This window comes from Vitis vinifera, chromosome 8 (genome assembly GCF_030704535.1).
Source record: "Vitis vinifera cultivar Pinot Noir 40024 chromosome 8, ASM3070453v1".
In the NCBI taxonomy this organism is placed as follows: domain Eukaryota; kingdom Viridiplantae; phylum Streptophyta; class Magnoliopsida; order Vitales; family Vitaceae; genus Vitis; species Vitis vinifera.
In genome coordinates, this window is record NC_081812.1 from 19,927,629 (window position 1) to 19,946,046 (window position 18,418).

The 18,418-nt window shown below is 34.3% G+C and overlaps 3 protein-coding genes across 3 annotated transcripts; all 3 read right to left on the reverse strand.

Annotated features, from left to right (window-relative positions):
• Window positions 1–116: 116 nt before the first annotated feature.
• Window positions 117–3,646, reverse strand: LOC100257177 (ras-related protein RABE1c). The gene is made up of 9 exons (XM_010655692.3): window positions 3,493–3,646; window positions 3,199–3,343; window positions 2,329–2,401; window positions 2,147–2,247; window positions 1,343–1,408; window positions 1,098–1,195; window positions 960–1,022; window positions 545–637; window positions 117–467 (listed from the first exon to the last, which is right to left on the reverse strand). The coding sequence occupies exons 2-9, from the start codon at window positions 3,269–3,271 to the stop codon at window positions 384–386; spliced, it is 651 nt and encodes a 216-aa protein (XP_010653994.1). The 5' UTR covers window positions 3,272–3,343; window positions 3,493–3,646; the 3' UTR covers window positions 117–383.
• A 1,915-nt stretch (window positions 3,647–5,561) lies between these two features.
• LOC100262282 (uncharacterized) lies at window positions 5,562–11,028 on the reverse strand. The gene is made up of 5 exons (XM_002267360.4): window positions 10,744–11,028; window positions 6,439–6,530; window positions 6,177–6,350; window positions 5,900–5,995; window positions 5,562–5,818 (listed from the first exon to the last, which is right to left on the reverse strand). The coding sequence occupies exons 1-5, from the start codon at window positions 10,907–10,909 to the stop codon at window positions 5,741–5,743; spliced, it is 606 nt and encodes a 201-aa protein (XP_002267396.1). The 5' UTR covers window positions 10,910–11,028; the 3' UTR covers window positions 5,562–5,740.
• Window positions 11,029–16,478: 5,450 nt separating this feature from the next.
• On the reverse strand, window positions 16,479–17,736 carry LOC100252049 (zinc finger protein ZAT5-like). Its single transcript, XM_002267609.5, has one exon. It carries the CDS (start codon window positions 17,403–17,405, stop codon window positions 16,575–16,577), a length of 831 nt encoding a protein of 276 aa, XP_002267645.1. The 5' UTR covers window positions 17,406–17,736; the 3' UTR covers window positions 16,479–16,574.
• Between the last annotated feature and the right edge of the window lie 682 nt (window positions 17,737–18,418).

Here is an 18,418-nt window from a genome sequence, read left to right on the forward strand (position 1 = left end):
ATACTGTTGGAGAAAACAGATAACTCTGTATTTTACAAGACTTGTTCATCATTACCCCAAACCAAAATTAGTTTGAATGATCCATACCGAGGTATACTGAATGATGGGTAGGAGTATTGAGAAACAAACAAGGACAAGCACCTGCATAGAATTTGTTAAAAAGTTAATTAGGAACCAGGGTGAGTATCTCGGACCTTGTATATATATAGCATTCAACTCTTACAAATTGAGGGAGAAATTACAACACCTATAGTTTTAGAAACAAGAAAGTAAGAGTGTGTGCTACCAGTTTGCCACGGCAAACTAGAAACAACTACCCAGTCTTTTAAGACCATATGAGACGTGTATGGGAAATAGGGAGCAATCCTGTTATCTGCAAGACCTCAAGAACCACAGCATGCTGATTTCTCTTGGGCAGTAGCCGAACCGATAGCTGGGTCAGGTTTACTAATCTTGATGGTTAGGGGCTACATAAAAACAAGGGCGGTCAAAAATCAATAAACCCGTTTAACGTCACAAGAAATTTCAGGAGAGAAATATGTACCTCTGCCTTTGAGTCACTCTCTGCTATTCTTTGCTTTATGTCTCTGGCAATTGAAAAGAAGACCTGCTCCACGTTGAAGTTTGTTTTGGCACTCTGCTCAAAGGGTTTCAATAGTATCAGTGTAAAAAGAGTGATTTTGCCAGGATTCACAGGGCATTGAGAAACAACCACCTCATCCCAAGGAGGGAAAGGGTATCCCTTGGGAATATGTCGTCCTCTTTTAACTCAATTGAATGCAATTACTACTCCATGTCATATACCAACAAAAACAAGCCAACCCTGAACCAACCCACCATCATTGCATTGACTGGGCACCACCCTACCAGTGTCATTAGTGCCCTTAACGAGTTTCAAACTCTGAAAAATCAAAGAAAGGCCTCTCAGTGCTCACCACATGCCACTGTCACAAACTTACCGTCTCAAAAAATTTGATCCCATATTCATCAGCTAGTGCTTGGCCCTGTGATGTTGGCACAGCCTATAAAAAGAGAAGCATTAGCCATGAGAGAAAAATAGAGGTTAAGAAATGTTTGTAGATGAGTTTACAGATTACCCTTTTGCTCTCATCCATGTCAGCTTTGTTTCCCACCAATATTTTGTTGACATTATCAGAGGCATGCTGTTCAATGTTCCGGATCCAGTTCCTAATGTCTACATGAATGTTGGGCCAAGGATCATAAATATGAAAAACTTCAAAATAGATATTCCTTGTTATTGTTAATACCGATCAATGATACAATTTAAGCAACAAATTAGCTTAATAGGAGCACAACAAGGGGGAAAAAGGAATACGCATACTGTTGAATGACGACTCATCTGTGACATCATAGACCAGCAATATACCCATGGCTCCCCTGTAATAAGCTACATAAGAAATAATAAATAAGATTAAAAGACAAATGGAAGAAAGAAAATTGAAGCTATGGAAATGACCTAACTGTTGAGATCAATCATTAAACCATTGCTAAATATCCCAGCTGGTTTGTTGAGAAAGTTTGGAGGTCATACACCAGAACAGGATTTAACTCTTTCAAAGAGTTTGAACTCCATTTCACTCCCTGACTACTTTATTAAGACAAAACTTAATAATCAATCATTACTCAGTAAGCTGAAAGTGTCACTCCACCTAGACCCTAAGATGGCTGGTGGTTTTTGTAAGGCACTGAACCCCACCTTAGGTGTTAAAAGCATACAGGCACATCTTGAGACATGCATTTGGGATCCAGAATTCAGCAGCGATCACCAAAACAAAAGTTTAATGGCATGAAAGGATTCCGAAACGAAAGTTCAATGGCATGAAAGGATTTCGACTGAGGTTGGACACTCCAAGTCTTAGCAGCATTCCCTTTCTCCCCAATAGAAAGTAATGGTATAGGCAATAATCACCCAATAAAACAATATTTGCCCAAGGTATTCTTCAGTAGGCTAGTTGATGGAGGGTCCAATCCCTGCTCATTCAACATGCTATATGTGCAATTTTAGGCCATTCAAAGGGACTAAACAGGATAATACAGATCTTTTTTTTTTTTTTTTTTTGATAAACTATAGTACAGATCTACTATTAGAGCTCAAAAAAGTATACTTCATCAAAGAATGAGGTACCTGTTGTGATTGTCCGAAAACGTTCTTGGCCAGCAGTATCCCATATTTGCAGTTTGATGCGCTTGCCATCAAGCTCAATGGTCCGAATCTTAAAGTCAATCCTGATAGAGATATTAATACTTGATTAAGATGCAACAGTTATGAAATGGTAAAATTTTTAAATTAAGGTTCTAAACACACACCCAATAGTGGTAATGAAACTTGTTGTAAAAGAATCATCTGAGAAACGCAATAACAGGCAACTCTTGCCAACCCCTGCAAATAAAAATTGAAGTAGCATTGTAAATTACAGAGGAAAGGAGACCAGAAATATATATCAGTATCATAGGCACACACCAAAATCAAATAATTAGCTTTGGTGCAGATGAGATATGAACCGAAGGCAATTAAATTCAATCCTAAAGGTAAAGAACGTGCCTAAATAAATTCAATTAACCCATCAAAGCTTGTTGCATCCACACTGGGTATTGCATGCATTACACAAAATGTCCAGCTAAAAACCTAAAACTTCAGTGTTGTGACTGCAGCTTCAGCTAATTTTTGGGTTTGGGTTTACATGGGGGCTCTTCACGCAAAAGTGTTATTTAGACTAGGTTCTACATAACGCTAGAAGAGCTGCATCACAACCACACTAGGTAGTGGCCCCATCTGTATTTATTTAGAACTTTTGGGGATTGCAATATATGCCCCACTTTGTTGCAGAAGGAATCAAGGAAGAAAGAATTAAAGTTTTGAAAATTATGTTTTCATGATTTGGGCATAAGAGATTCAAATTCCTCTTTCTCCCGATAATTAATTCTGACCCTTATCATCATAAGCTAAGAAAATCTAGAAAGTGTTCCCAAACTTATCTAGTCCCACTTAATTAAGACAGTGGAATCAAATACGAAACAGAATAAAATCAAATACGAATGAAACTGAATTATGGGGAGAAAAAGCACACAAACACACACCATGAAACAAATAACTAAAAGAACAAAACCCTAACTTATCAATTGAGAATTACACGTCAGTTTTACACACCGGGCCTTAATTTTGATTCAGAGACTTACCGCTATCGCCGATGAGAAGGAGCTTGACCAGATAATCGTAATCGGCGCGAGCTCGAGCCGGCGCAGCGGCCATTATAAAGGCGTGTTAACTTGCCCGAATGGTCAGAACCTTTATTGTGATTTGTATGTATGATTCGCGCCGGCGCTGAGATTGATAAAAGAGAAAAGGCAGAAGCCGAGCCGTCAGAATCAAAGAAGAAACAATCCTCTCTCTTGTTACGCTGTATAACTAGAGTTTATTATTATTTGACCAGAGTTAAATACACACGTGTATTAGGGGGAGGAATCCGCTACCTTGGAAGCAACGGAACCGCCTGAATCTGATGAGTTGGCATCCTGAGGGCCGGTGATGGACTGGACGGGGTTGGCAGTAGTCTTCGCCCAGTTCATGACTGTGCCACGTCGGAAGAATTTTATCTGTAAGAAATATTTAGATATTTTCGTTCCCACCGTCTTTACGGTTATCATCTATTTAGGTTTAATAAAAAAAATTTCCTATTTATTAAATAAAAAATATGAAAATATATTTCTAAACTTATTGAACTTTCTAGTTGATTGTTGTTTGACGACAACTAAGTAAATAATTAATATATAGTTTGATTTATTTTTTTTATTATATTATATTCTAGCATTTAAAATATATTATTACTTTGAAAAAAACAAGGATTTTGAGTACTAAAAGAATAAAAACTCGATGTTGAAGAAAATTGGATTTGTAAATAATTTACAATGTTAACAAGTATTTAAATAGCTATCTCGTGTTGTATTTAAGAGGATGGATTTTTTTAAAAAAAAATCAAGTTTTTATGTTTGTTTCGCTAATTTTGTTCAAATAACGCATAAGCTAAAAAAATTTAATATGAAAATATGAAAAATATTAGATTTTTGTAAAAAAATTCCATATTTAATTAAAAAAATTATTTTATTTGAGGCTCAAGACTATACTTAAAAGCATCAACCAAAATAAACTATTATAAATATTATTATATATAAAAATATACGCTAAATTTATATATAAATTAATATATATTATAAATTAATTAAAATAAAATTATCATAAAAATTTAATTTTAATTATCACATATAGTGTATAATAATTAAATATAAATTTATAAATAAAATTATCAATATTTGTAAATAAAAAATACTTATACATCTATCATAATTACTTTTATTTTGTTAAATATTTTTAAATTAAATAAATCTCTATAAAATTTACTTTTAAATTCTAAATACTATTATTGGATATTACAGATTATTTTATACTTATATAAATTTCTTTAACAGAACAATTTTAAAATGTTCATTATTACTTCTTATATTATTTTTTACAATTTTTTTTCAATGTCTTTACGAGTTTTAATTAATTTTCATCTAATTGATATTTTATATAAAATATTTTTCAATATATCTCATTATACCCATAAAATTGAGTTATCAATATATTTATAAAAATAATAATTTCATTCCATTCTTGGATGATTGAAGTGGACACGATAAGACCATACACTTATGATTTTTGATAATTATATAATGAATATAAAATTATTTTTTAAAATTATAGTACATTGAAAAATATTTTCAAATCACAATTACTAATAATGATTTAAAAAAAATAGAATGAACATGTGGTTTTACACACTCAAAATAAAAAATAAAAATAAAAAGAGTTACCTGAATAAACATGTCATAACAAATATTAGAATGGAAAATATTTTGAAGGAAGATCTATTTTGGTTATTTTTTCTTCAAAAAGGCTATTTTGACCTTAAACTCTTCCTAAGAAGTGAGTCAATGAGACCAAATTCGAAGGAAATAAAAAAAAATTAAGAATTTTTTTTTTCAAATATAAAAATCAAATCTAATTAAAATTAATTAATATTTTCTATATTTTCTATATTATTTTATAGAAAAAAAATAATTTAAAAAAAACATGTAAAAATAAATTTATTTCTTTTAAATTTATTTTTTATTTTTCTTTATTTTTGCTTTTTTTTTTTAAAAAAAGAAGAAGATATTTTCTCTTAAATTTTCTTAAAGCCAAACATAACCATAAGGTGCATATCACTCTTGAATCTATACTCTTCACTGAGTCATTGTGGTAGTATCAAGGAGAATTGTTCTGGGTTGATGACCAAATATTAACATCAGTTTTAATACTTGAGGCCAAGCCACCACGACAACAAAAGGGTGTTCTTGAGCCAATCCCGTACGTCAAACTGGTGGCAAACACAAAAGAGTGATTCTTGACCTTGAGCCAGATCATACTGGTGCCAAGCCATGCTTCTTGCAGAAATATAAGTAGGTATAAAAGAATGAAGGACATGGAAAGCCAATTGTTAGCATACTACACCAAACACAACTGCAAAGCAATCATGGAAAAACTATATATTATTTTTATCCTCAACCATGAATTCAACATAACGAAAATGGATTTGATCCTATCGATTCTAAACGTCAAACACTTTTAGACCACAATGAAAATAATCTAACATTTTCAGCAAAATACCAATCAAAGTCTATTGGCATCCCAAGGCTCTTTTTAGCTTCTGTGCTCAACAGCAGCAGCTTCCAAGATTCTTTTAGCTTCTGTGTCCATATCAGCTAACTCACTAGGAATCTGTGAAAATTATACTTTAGCTTAAAAATTAATATGCATATATATATATAACCAAACAATAAAATCACTTCAAAGACTAACCTTCCCATAAATGTTTCCCTTTGTAGGAGAAGCTCCATGCGCCAGCAACAACCTAATAACCCCTACGTGTTCACCCCTGGCGGCATGATGGAGAGGCTACACATGTAAACAAAAACGAGAAAACCGTGAGTCATTAACAGTCACCCTTTTTGTAGTTGGGGTTGGGTTTGAAGTGATGGTTCCAGCTCATTTAGAGCCATGAGTTTGAAATTGGACTCTACCAAGAAGGCTTTAAAACTCAAAGCATATATGTTTTGGTGTTTACTTAGAAACTTACAGTATCACCTTCTACATCAACTGATTCCAGCATTCTCTTCACGCATTCAGTGTTATTTGTACTGTTCATTAGAAGTTCAACTATCTCGGTGAAACCCCCTGCACAAGCATCATGTAGAGGAATAGCCCCATCTTCATCCTTGGCCTCTAATGAAGCTCCTCTTTCCAATAGTAGCTACACTAAAAAAGATTCTTCATAATTTCATCTCAATTTCATATAATCATAACAATAAATTAATAATAATATCTAAATATAAGGCAACCTGGACACAAGGCAGAAAACCATACAAACAGGTCAGATGGAGAGCAGTATCCCCATCTTCCACTGGTTCATCAATGCTGCCGTTCAATGTATCTGTGCACACATAATAGGGGTCGCATCAGCAACAAAATGATATATGCCTTCAAAAATGAACTAATTTTGTTTTCCATAGCATTCATCCTATGTTTGGTTTTTGGGAAATTTGAAGGAAAACATAAGGAAAAAAAATAAATAAAGAGGAAAAATAGAAGAAAAGGCAACAAAAAATAAAAAATAAATTTTAACTTGATTAAATATTTTTACATGCTTCTTAAAACTCATTTCACATATGTTTCCTTTTCTTTATAAAAATTAAATAATTTGCAACTATGACAGTTTCTAACTAGCTTAGGGTTCACTTGAAGAAAGGATGAGAGGAGGTGTTGGTTTGTTGTGAACTCAAAATCCGTTGATTTTTTTACTGAGGAGAGATTACAGGAAGTTTAAAAACTTAGACGTTTGGGAGTGGTCCCCTCTCCCCAAGGTCCAAAGTGCATTCCTAGTCCCATGGCTAGGAGGTCTTCAGACGGGTGTAACAACATAGCTTGTCCTGAGAAAGAGTCCTTCGTACAAGTGGTTAAGAAGGCCCAGGGTGTAATGGGTGATACAGTGTGAATTAGTTAGCTGATAAAGAGGAGCAGTCTAGGGAGTAGCTTTTGAAGTGTAGCTTAGTGGGGAGGTGGGGGGAGTTCTCAGATCCGGTCCCTGATTTGCATTCACTGAGGAGATGAGCTGCTCAAAACTGGTTTTTGAAACAAGTGAAGATTTTCTTGTTGGGGCTGTTCTTTTCTTATTTGATTTTGAAGAAGTCTTTGATGTGGAATCGGTCCTTGTCAAAGGTCCAAGGAGGTTTGAACACAAGTTCTTGCATTTAGATAGGTGGGATCTTGAGGTTGGATGTTTTCAGAGAGGTGTGCATGCAAGGAAACTGTTGGTGAGAGTGGATAGGTTAGAAAGCTTGATATTGAAAAGGCGCATGATTATGTGAACTAGGGATTTTTTTATAGTGATTCTTAACAAGATAAGCTTTGAGCAGAAGCGGATAGGTCACATTAAGTAGTGCACATCTACAACAAAGTTTTTGTTCTTTTTTTATAGACAGATATCAAATATATTAAAAGCACCAAACAAAATGGTGTATAAAAGTATACAGTGTATATAAAGGCTCCTAAAAACCAATCAAGGCCAAGGGATAAACAAAAAACAATCCCCTTATCTAACTTAATAAATAATGGTCTAGAAAATACCAATAAGATCAATAACAGATCCTAAGGCTGAAAATCAATACAGTTTTGTTATCATATCCAAGTACAAAATGCAAATTATTTAGGTCATCTAAACTTGCTACTTCATTTTTTTTTTATAGGTAAACAAGAAATGCATAAAAAGCACCAAAAAAGCGCACCAAAGTATACAGGATGTATATAACGACTGTCAAAAGATGGTCAAAAAATAGGGAATGGGAAAATAAAAAACTACTCCCTCTCTTAGTAAGAACCCAACTAATCAATAAAATCATATAAGGACATTGGGCCTCCAGCTATGTGCAACTTGGTCCAAGAAAACAGGTTACAGAGGAACAAGTTTTTTAGTCTTAGGACAGAGAGCTCGTTTTTTGAACGATCTTCTATTTATCTCATTCCAATTGTCCAAAAGAGACACAAAGGAGTTGCTCCCCATACTTTTTTCCGTCTCCTTCTAACATAGACCCATGCCAACTCAATATAATCTCTTTTATAGAGGGAGACAACACAAAAGATACATTGAAGAGAGAGAACAAAAGCTGCTGCTAAACTTTTGCTATACCACAATGAAGCAGAGTATGGTCAATTGACTCCTTCTAGGTATGACAAAGAATACATCTGTTAGCAAAGGACCACCCTCTCCTCTGGAGTCAATCTTAAGTCAGAACTTTACCCCATGAAGCCTCCTAAATAAAGAAACTCGACTTAGGTGAAATTCAAGAGTTCCAAATAGTAGCTTTTGAGAAAGGGTTTAAACTCCTAAGCTCCAGGCAAGCGTAAAGAAACTTCACAGAGAGAATCGTTTTTTGTCTACAACCAAATAACCTTATCTTCTACTTCCCTATTCACTGTCTCATCTTGAAACCTCGAAAGAAAACGCTCCAAGATATCAATCTCCCAATCGTTTAGATTCCTAAAGAAGCTAGGAGTCCAAAAGCTACTAATATTAGATTGATTCCACAGATCCGCCACTCACACCTCCTTTGAGCTAGCTAAGGCATATAAGGAGGGGAATGAAGCACATAACAACTCATTATCACACCACCTATCCTTCCATTGCCCATAGAAAATGAGACTTTAGCATTAACAATCACCCACAATTTCCAAATGGTTTTCCATAGCCCAACCGTGCACCTATCTCTCACTTCATTAGAACACCATTCCCCTTTAACTTCCCCATATTTTCCCTTTATAAAATGTTTCTAGAAAGACTCCCTTTTTATTGCATGTCGCCAAATCCACTTGCTAAGAAAAGCCTTGTTGAGCAAATCAAGGCACCTAACTCCCAACCCCATCTATTTTTTTATCTGAGCATACAATAGCCCACTTCACTAAACGAGGTTTTTTCTCTAAATTCCCTTCACCTTAAGGGAAATCTCTTTGAATCTATTCTGACCTCATCCTCACTTTCCTCAGCATTTGGAAAAGTGACATAAAGAAGATGGGCATCCTAGAAAACGTGCTCTAAATCAGTGTAAGCCTCCCCCCTTTGGAAATATACTATCTTTTCTACATTGTCTCTTTTGTGAAACCCTTCTTCCATCCCATCCCATATCGTCAAATAATTGGAAGGGGCGCCAAGGGGAAGACCCAAATAAGTGGTTGGAAGATCTCCTACCTTACAACCTATAATAGAAGCCAAATCTTCCAAGTTTTCCACCCTCCCAACTAAAATGAAGTTGCTCTTGCCTAGATTTATCTTCAAGCCAGAAATGGCCTCAAACCACATAAAAAACTAACTTAAATGGTTCATTTAAGTGTGGGTGGCCTCACAAAAAACTAAAATATCATTGACAAACAACAAATGGGAAATCTTCAAACCTTTACCATCTCTGTCATTCACCTTGAAGTTAGATAGATAACCACCAGCTTAGCCCTCCAAAGGAAGCAACTGAGCACTTCCATGGCTAGCACAAACAAATATAGTGAAAGTGGGTCCCCCTGCCTCAACCCCTTAGAACTTTGAAAAAAGCCAAAAGGAGTGTCATTAACCAAAGACAGAGAAACTTGCTATCAAAATACCCAATCTAATCCAATCGATCCACTTCTACCCAAACCCCATAATTTCCAAAACCAAAAGCAAAAACTCTCAATTTACATAATCATAGGTCTTCTCAATGCCAAGCTTACACAACACCTTGCAATTGTTGCTTCTCAACATAGAGTCAATGGCTTCATTGGCTATAAGCACAACATCTAAGATTTGCCTTCCTTGCACAAAGGCATTGTAGAACTTGGAAACCACTTTATTCATCACCTTTTTAAGCCTATAAGCTAACACTTTGACCAATAACTTATAAAGACTAACCACCAAACTAATAGGCATAAAATCTTTAAGATCTTTTGCCCCCCTTTCTTTGGAACCAACACCAGAAATGTCACATTGGGACTTGTAACAAATCTTCCCTCATTCAGCTTTTATCTAGACCCATAACAGCCAAGCTCTTCCTCTCTTCCCTCTAGCCTACTTTTATGGATATGTTTCTTCTTTGCTGCCTAACATTGTCTAAAAAATGTAATATCTCTCAAACATAGAACTATGCATAAATGATCCTTAATCCCATGGCTGACATCTATCTCAATCTTTCTACCTAGAAAAATTGTAAAGGAAAATGATTTTATCATGTTTGAATTCACTATAAAATGCTGGAAATAAAATCAAATATAATTCAACTTAGTTAAAAGTTGATGTATTTGTTATTGTCTTTCACTTTTCCTTCCTTTCTCATTTTCCTCTTTATTTTCCTCAAAATTTTCGAAAACCAAATATAGCCTTAAGCATCTCCTAGTTACATGCAATCACTCTCTTACTGCTATCGATGGTCATATCACACTCAAACATTCAGAACAATTTTCTTTTAATCTTTGCCACATTCTTTTCCAGGAAAGTACGGTTTCCGACACATGATGAAGGAAACCCTAGGGTTTAATTCATATAATCTCAACAAATAACATTAAAAATGCATCACATGAATTGGGGAAAGAGAAGGGAAAAAGAAAAAAGAAGAAGAAGAAGAGCAAACCTAGCGCGAGGCGAAGGGCGTCCACATCGCCGAGCTGGGCGGCTGCGGCGAGGTTGCGGAGGTGGGCAGGTGCTTCGACTTCGTCCTCGATTAACTCCCCGAATACAGCTTCATCGTTGTCGTCGTCTTCCTCCATCAGACCATTGCGCCGCCCTGGAACTGCCATCCCCGTTAGCTCACGCTGAAGAAAAACTTAAAAAGGGGTTAATGCGCCCGTCTCTATATATACATATATGAAAATGATGAAATCTTTGGCAGCTTGATGACTGTTTTAAAAACAATTTTAAAAAATAATTTTTGAAAATTATTATTTTAACCTATTTTTAATATTTTTAAATATATTTTAAATATAATTTTTATATCTAATATTTTATTTTTAATCATTCTATATATTTATATAATTATTTTTTTAAATAATTATAAGAAAATAAATAAAAACAATAAAAAATAATTATAAGATATTTTTAAAAAATATTTTTTTTACTATTAAAAATAAAAAATAGAAAATAGTTTTTTTGTTGTCTAACATATTTTTGTTTGGAGAACAGAAAACTATTCTAAAAAATAGTTTCGAACAAACTTTTTATTGTCGTCGTCTTCCTCCATCAGACCATTGCACCGCCCTGGAACTGTCATCCCGTTAGCCACACGCCCGTCTCTCTCTCTCTCTCTCTCTCTCTCTCTATATATATATATATATATATATATATATGAAAATGATGAAATCTTTGGCAACTTGATGACTGTTTTAAAAACAATTTTAAAAAATGATTTTTAAAAATAGTTTTTGAAAAATATTATTTTAACCTATTTTTAAATATATTTTAAAAGTAATTTTTATAACTAATATTTTATTTTTAATCATTCTATATATTTATATAATTATTTTTTTAAACAATTATGAGAAAATAAATAAAAATAATAAAAAATAATTAAAAGACATTTTTAGAAAACATCTTATTTTTTACTTTTAAAAATAAAAAATAGAAAATAGTTTTTTTTTGTCTAACATATTTTTTTATTGGAGAACATAAAACTATTTTAAAAATTAGTTTCAAACAAACCTTTTATTTTTTTTTTTGGGAAATACAAAATAAAAAAAGATTATTATTATTAAAATTGATCCAAAACGAAGAAATGGTGGATTAGCGTATTTTTGCTCTCTCAAATGATTAAAATTTTTTAGTTTCAATAAATAAAAAGGAACCACATTCATCTATTAGATTAATTATTTTTTATCACATTATCAGTACCCAACACCGATATAAAAAATTAACTTCTTAAAATATTGGGTGAGTGTTTTATAATTTAAAAATATGTATTTGAATTAAAGGATCCCAATACTTAAACTATTTAATGATTAATGTATTTTTTTTTTAATTTTCTTTGATAAATAATAAAGCAATTGAAATGAATTAAAAAAATATTCTTTTGAAACAAAGGAAAAAAAATTTAAAATCTTTCATTTCAATTAAATAAAACATAGAATAAAATATAATAAATAAAAATTGATGCAATTTGTTTAATTATTAAAATAAGATTATTTGTTATTTTGAAAAATGGTAAAACATATTTTTATTCCTTGATTAGGATTGTAACTTGGTGGGTTGGTCGAGTTAATGGCTAACCTAAGCTAAACTCAAAGTAAGAAACAATCAATCGAAGCTTAACTTTACATATCCTCTAACCCGAGGTACTTAAATTTTCAAGTATTATAAATATTAAAAACGTTTTCTAAAATCACTACAAAACGAGCTCTAAAAATGCATTTGAGAGTGATTCTAGAAAGTAGTTATAACATTTCTAATACTTGAATGATAAAAATTTTTAAGTATTAAAAATATTAAAAGCGTTTTCTAGAATTACTATTAAACATAATCTAATTCTAAAATGATAGCCACGATTATAAAACACATGTTGTGAGTGCCCAATAATGCAGACCCATTTATCTTTAGATTTGTACTTTACCGGAAGAATTAGATAGAAAATGTCTTGTAGCACGAGTTCTCTCTCACACACCAAATTTGCTTACAAAGAAAACTAGGTATGAGTTCCTTCTTCTACTTAATACTTTATGTGATAAAGATCGTGTCCATTACTTCACACACATGTATAGAATGATTAAGCTATGGTTGACACCAACACCAAAATCTTATATGAATTCTTAATTTCCCAATTTTAACATTGTTTTGTAAATGTTCCTTAAAATTATTTTATTGGCTGAAATTTATAATTGTAGTGCGGCTAAGAGTACATTTTCTTGGATCACGAATCCATGATATTTACTAAATCAAAATTAATATTATAGGAATTAAAATGAATTAGTTTTTATTTTCTTTTTAAAATACTTTTTCTTGTTGAAATCAATCATATTAAAACATTATTTTAATAAAATTAAGAGAATTTATATATTAAGATTATGTTTGGTCTTAGAAAAATGTTTAAAAAAATATAAAGGAAAAGTAGAAGAAAATAAAAAAATAAATAAAAATAAAAAAAATAAAATTTAAAATTAATAAATTACTTTTTATATATCAATTCAAACCTGTTTTACTTATCTTTAACTATTTTATATAAAGATTAAATGATTTAGAAATGCATAATTTTCTTACTAATTTTAATTAATTAATTAATTATATATATATATATTCATATTTTGACTATATATTAAAAAATCATTTTCTTCAATATTCTTTTCTTTCCTTAGTGTTTTCTTGGAGTCAAACATAGGTAAACAATTTTGAAAATGCATAATTTTCTTACTAATGTAAATTATATCCTCAAAATGTTTTATGTTAAAAAGTGCAATATTTTTAGAGTATTTTATATATTGATATTTTCTTTCAAAATTAGTTTATTTATGGAATAACATAGAATGATCACTTGAAAAATATTTTTTATGTTAAGAGGAAAAATGTTATGAATAAAGACTTACAATCATGGAATTTGATTTATTTTAAGGTCTAATAATTATATTATTTTTTCTATTATCTATATATTCTCCATGATTCTGAAGAGAGTAAACCACACGACTCTCTTTGCAAATAACTCATAATATTCAACTTTGGCATTAGAGTCTTGTCGAGAATTTAAAAAACTCAAGGAGTGAGAAATATACAACATGATTGCAAAAAGAATTATAGTTAAAGGTAGATTTAATCATTTTGTAGAGTAGTGTGCATCAATGAAAACATATTAAAAAAAGTCACGTGTGATGAAAAACATGTATCATGAAAGGATGAAGATGGACTATTAAGAACTATGCATAATAGATAAAGATGTAAAAATAAATTTGAAACATGGGCGAAGTGGAGATTTACGGTTCCAGGCATGGATATAAGAAATAGAAAAACTAGAAACATGAAATATTTCAAATTCAAAAGTTGATTCTCACTAATTTATGGATATAAACATAGTTGATCGAGTAAAGCCACTGACATACAACATGAACCAAGGCTAAGATGAAATGAAATGAAAGTAACAACATCATGCCACTTATAATAAGCATTTAATTAGGAAATTACCCAAGGCTAAGATGAAGCCACATGCAACTGACCTGAATGCCATTGCGGACGTAACGCATATCAACCTTAATGTGCAAATCCTAAAGTTATATATTGAAGAAACTTGCACGCATTGAGCAGTACTACTTTTAATCAGTCGAGACTTGAGAGGGGGATAGCAAGTATGAAACGTCCTGCTCAAACTAGTAACGGCAACATTAAAGGTGTAACTTTCTCCAATGAGGCATGAATAAGAATTCAGGGGGCCGAGGTGCTTTAGGACATGTAACCACCATACATGTGCCATTGTCAATGACCCCATCTCTCATCTAGTTAGGTGTCTCACGAAATTGATTAGGTGGTCACATGCATGGCTTTTCAATACCACCAAATGTCCTCGCTATTCTTCCTTTAATCTGAGTTTTCCATCAGAGTAAACCCGCATTAATTGCTTAGAAGGTGAAGCTAGCTAGCTAGCTAGCTAGCAACAACACAAAAGGCAACCAGGTATAGGTTCCTGTACCACCTTCGATACACCCTTTAATGCTGGCATTATCTTCTACTTTATGCGGCATCAGCATGTTAGTTTCTTCACTTCAAGACATGTGAAAAATGCGTTAAGCTATGCTAGTCAAGGTGAAGTTCACCAAAATCACAAGTGGTAAAACCACAGAAGTTAGAAATGATTTTCAATTTTGGAAATCTGCCTACCCACAATCTAATTATCTATAACCAGTAATGCCAGACAAAGGATACCATGGGCACTATCATTAGGTGCTTGTAGATTCTTCCATCAACGATGGGTTCACACATGTTCAATTTTGCTTAATTTTCGCAATTCAAGATGTGCAGTGTGTATAAGAAATGTGCATAGTCATGGATCTCGTCTCACAGAGCATTTTTGGCATGCAACTTGAAGATTCATTAGCTTTGATATTTATGTTACGAGAAGGTTATTTTAGAAAAGTGACACAATCGGTGAATGGAATGAGAGTCATAGACAAGATGTTGATTTTTGCCCAATCTTAAAAGAGTAAGGTCGGATGGCATATAAAAAGCCCAAATTGGTATTCACATGCTAGGCTGTGATTGCCCATAGGGAGACCTAAAAATGGCATTCACTGTTTGACATGTTTTTGACAAGTCATGGTTGTGCTCATGCGCATGTCCCTCCTTCTCCTCTCGGTCTCGTTTATAATAAAAGTTCAAATTTACCTTGAAGGAGACAAAAACATGTGACTTACTACTCTGGTTGAGGATTTCTTCGGACTTGTTTCATTGCCTGGTATTGTGCAGTCAAGCGTATCTTGAGTCTGACACGGTTCTAAATAGTAAAAAGCATTTAACTCCGCGTATGGTGGATTTCCGCATATGCCTTTTCTCCTAAATCATTAGGCATGAATTGAAAATTCAAAGTTCTGTAGGCATAAAAAATTGGTGAGAATCATACCATGTGGATTGAATTGCTATTATCTTGTAAGACTGGTATGAAATGATAAATTCAGACAAAATTACAGAGCTAGACCAAATTTGTGAGCCCTTTCCATAACAAACCCTAACAACCCTAGAAACGTGTAATGTGAAAAAAGAGTTGCAATTAGTAAATAAATCTACATCTCACATTGATAAAAATCTTGTGAGTTTTCAACCACAGCCGCCCAGTGATTGCTCTAATGGGTAACCTCACGCGCAAAGGTGTGGCACCATGGCTATACTAAAGTAGTGATTGAGGGGCACGCACGCGCACGTACTTTGTTTGGGTTATGGGATTGGGATCCAAGGGCGTGTGACGGGGTGAGTACGTGACTTCCTCCAAAATGGAAGAGCATATGATAGGAAAGTACAGGTTGGATCCATAAAAGAAGGGCAGTTATCTACTGAGTACTGGCTGGCTGGCTGTCCGTTTATTTTTATTTATTTATTTATTTTTGTCATTTTAACGAAACAGACAGACACAGATGGAATGGAGCTTTAGCTTTCTTGCAAATGAAACAACAGGGACACCTAATCCTTGGGTTGTGGTGGTGGCAAACTCATTCCAAGCCCTTGGCTTCGCTCTCCTGACACCCTTTTCTCTCTCTGCCTCAGACTAGAGAGAAGCAACAAAGACAAAAACAAGGAATAAATGTATCATCAACTTTTTTGTGAATCAAATGGAACCATGAACACAAGCCACTTGCTGAAAGAAATTGATCAACTGAACAAAGTTGTAAAAAAAAAATAAAGAATGGATAATCATGAAACTGTATAAGTGAAATATAATAATGTCAATAATTCACATTTGTTTCGATTGAGACAAATTCATGGAAGATGGGGGGTTGTTGCAGCTTAGTAATGGCAATCAACCAAAGGAGAGGCGGAGAACACGAGAGCTTGTTCTTTTGTAGCAAAGGGGAATTTGGACTCGCGGTGATCGTCTTCTGGGGCTGGAAGATTAAGATCCAATTGCAGTATGTTTCTGGGTTTCTTGGCTTCTTGGGACTCAGGACTGCTGGTTGCCATAGGCATGGTAGGGGGCGGGCCTGTAAACGTTCTGTGCCGCCTCATATGACCTCCCAAGGCTTGACCGGATGAGAATTCAGCACCGCAAATGGAGCACTCGTGAACCTTGGATTTGTTATTACTGTATAAACCCCTATTTGGTATTTGCAGAGAAAGGGCAGTGCTGTTGTGGTTGAATTGATCATATTCATCCTCCATTAAAGCCCAAGTCCGCTTCTCTTCTGTGACCGCCTTAGGTCTCTTATGACTGGCTCTGTGCCCTCCCAGAGCTTGGAATGAAGGGAAGCATCTGTAACACGTCTTGCACTGATAAACGTAGAAGCCTGTGGCCTTGCTACTAGTTGCAGCGGCAGCTGGCACGGCCACTTTCCGGCTTTGGCCTTGAGCCAACAGAATCAAACAATTGGCCATGTCTTCCTCCTCTTCCGTGCTTTCGGCGAATTCATGATCAGTGGAGGTGGTAGGTGAGGTAGTCGCTCGATCAACCCCACCAGAATTATCACTGACTCTTCCACCACCATCACCTTCTTCTCCGCTAGATGAACTGGATGCCATAGTTAAGGCAAGTGGGGACGACAGCCTTTGACGCTTGGTGCGCTTGCCCTTGATGACATGCGTCTGATCATTAGACCCCATCACTTCCTCTTGAACTTCCATCCTCTACCACCACTACCGCCAGGGAAAAAAAAACAACTTGAGAAAGAGAGAAAGGGAGAGGGAGAGATACAGAGAGAGAGAGAGAGAAAGGGAGAGAAGAAATGGTGATGGAGAAAGCAAGGTAAGAGAGTGGGCGTTATTATATAGGGAGAGGCAGTGAAGGGTAAGAGGGTTGGAGTAGAACCAAGGAGCCGCCCCAGTGAACAGTAACCGTGAATTTTCCTTGCATTTCCCACCTCGGAAGTTATATATAGCCAAAAAGTACAGATGGGTATTTAGAGAGAGAGAGATGCATTGTAAGTATGAGGAGGTCAGGGAACGAGTGAGATTCGGTTGGCTTTCAAGCAAACCCATTACTTTTTTCCAACGATTCCTTATGAAGGATTGGAATGCAAGCCTGGAACCACAGAATTTGCGCTTCACCCCCCTTTTTTTCCCCTTTATTTTCTTCCCTTTCGTCATTATTTTTTCCTCTCCCCTTTATTTTCTTTCTTACACTGTCACACTTTTAATTCAATGTTCAATTAAATACGCCTTTAAAATCAAAGGTTTAGTTACAATAGCATCCAGCTTTTCGCTAATAGGTATTGTATTAGACGCTTACTCAACCTGTTCATGTGCAGTTGACCCACTCAACCCCTTGGTCACTTGTGGGATGTGCCATAACCCAGAAATCACGCCGCTTCCATACATGATCCAATTATTTGATTACTATCTTATTGCCTACCCAATCATTGGGTTCGGTAAAGCCACAAAATAATCCCACCATCCCCATCACACCTGAAATTGGATTTTTCCATTAAGCTTGTCGACAGTCGACAGTCGACTAGAGTGAATTCCTTATGTAAAAAGAATCAAATTCTCGTTAAGGGGTGCAGTGCAATTAAGTGTATTATTTATACCCTTTGCCTTGTGACATATACTTGGAATTACTTGTAGCAGTGCCACATTCCTAGCCCTAGTGTCTGCATTATTAACAACACTATTCCAATTTGTTTTCTACTTTTCTTATG

Bases quoted from the DNA above. Each gene is read 5' to 3' on its own strand.
- LOC100262282 (XM_002267360.4), bottom strand. From the start codon at position 10,909: ATGGCAGTTCCAGGGCGGCGCAATGGTCTGATGGAGGAAGACGACGAC. The intron at 6,531-10,743 runs GTTTGCTCTTCT...ATGTGTGCACAG, and splicing joins CGCCCTTCGCCTCGCGCTAG to ATACATTGAACGGCAGCATT. The intron at 5,996-6,176 runs GTAAGTTTCTAA...TTACATGTGTAG, and splicing joins TTGATGTAGAAGGTGATACT to CCTCTCCATCATGCCGCCAG.
- LOC100257177 (XM_010655692.3), bottom strand. From the start codon at position 3,271: ATGGCCGCTGCGCCGGCTCGAGCTCGCGCCGATTACGATTATCTGGTC. The intron at 2,248-2,328 runs GTGTGTGTTTAG...TATCTCTATCAG, and splicing joins AGTTTCATTACCACTATTGG to GATTGACTTTAAGATTCGGA. The intron at 1,196-1,342 runs GTATGCGTATTC...ACATTCATGTAG, and splicing joins AGATGAGTCGTCATTCAACA to ACATTAGGAACTGGATCCGG.
- LOC100252049 (XM_002267609.5), bottom strand. From the start codon at position 17,405: ATGGAAGTTCAAGAGGAAGTGATGGGGTCTAATGATCAGACGCATGTC.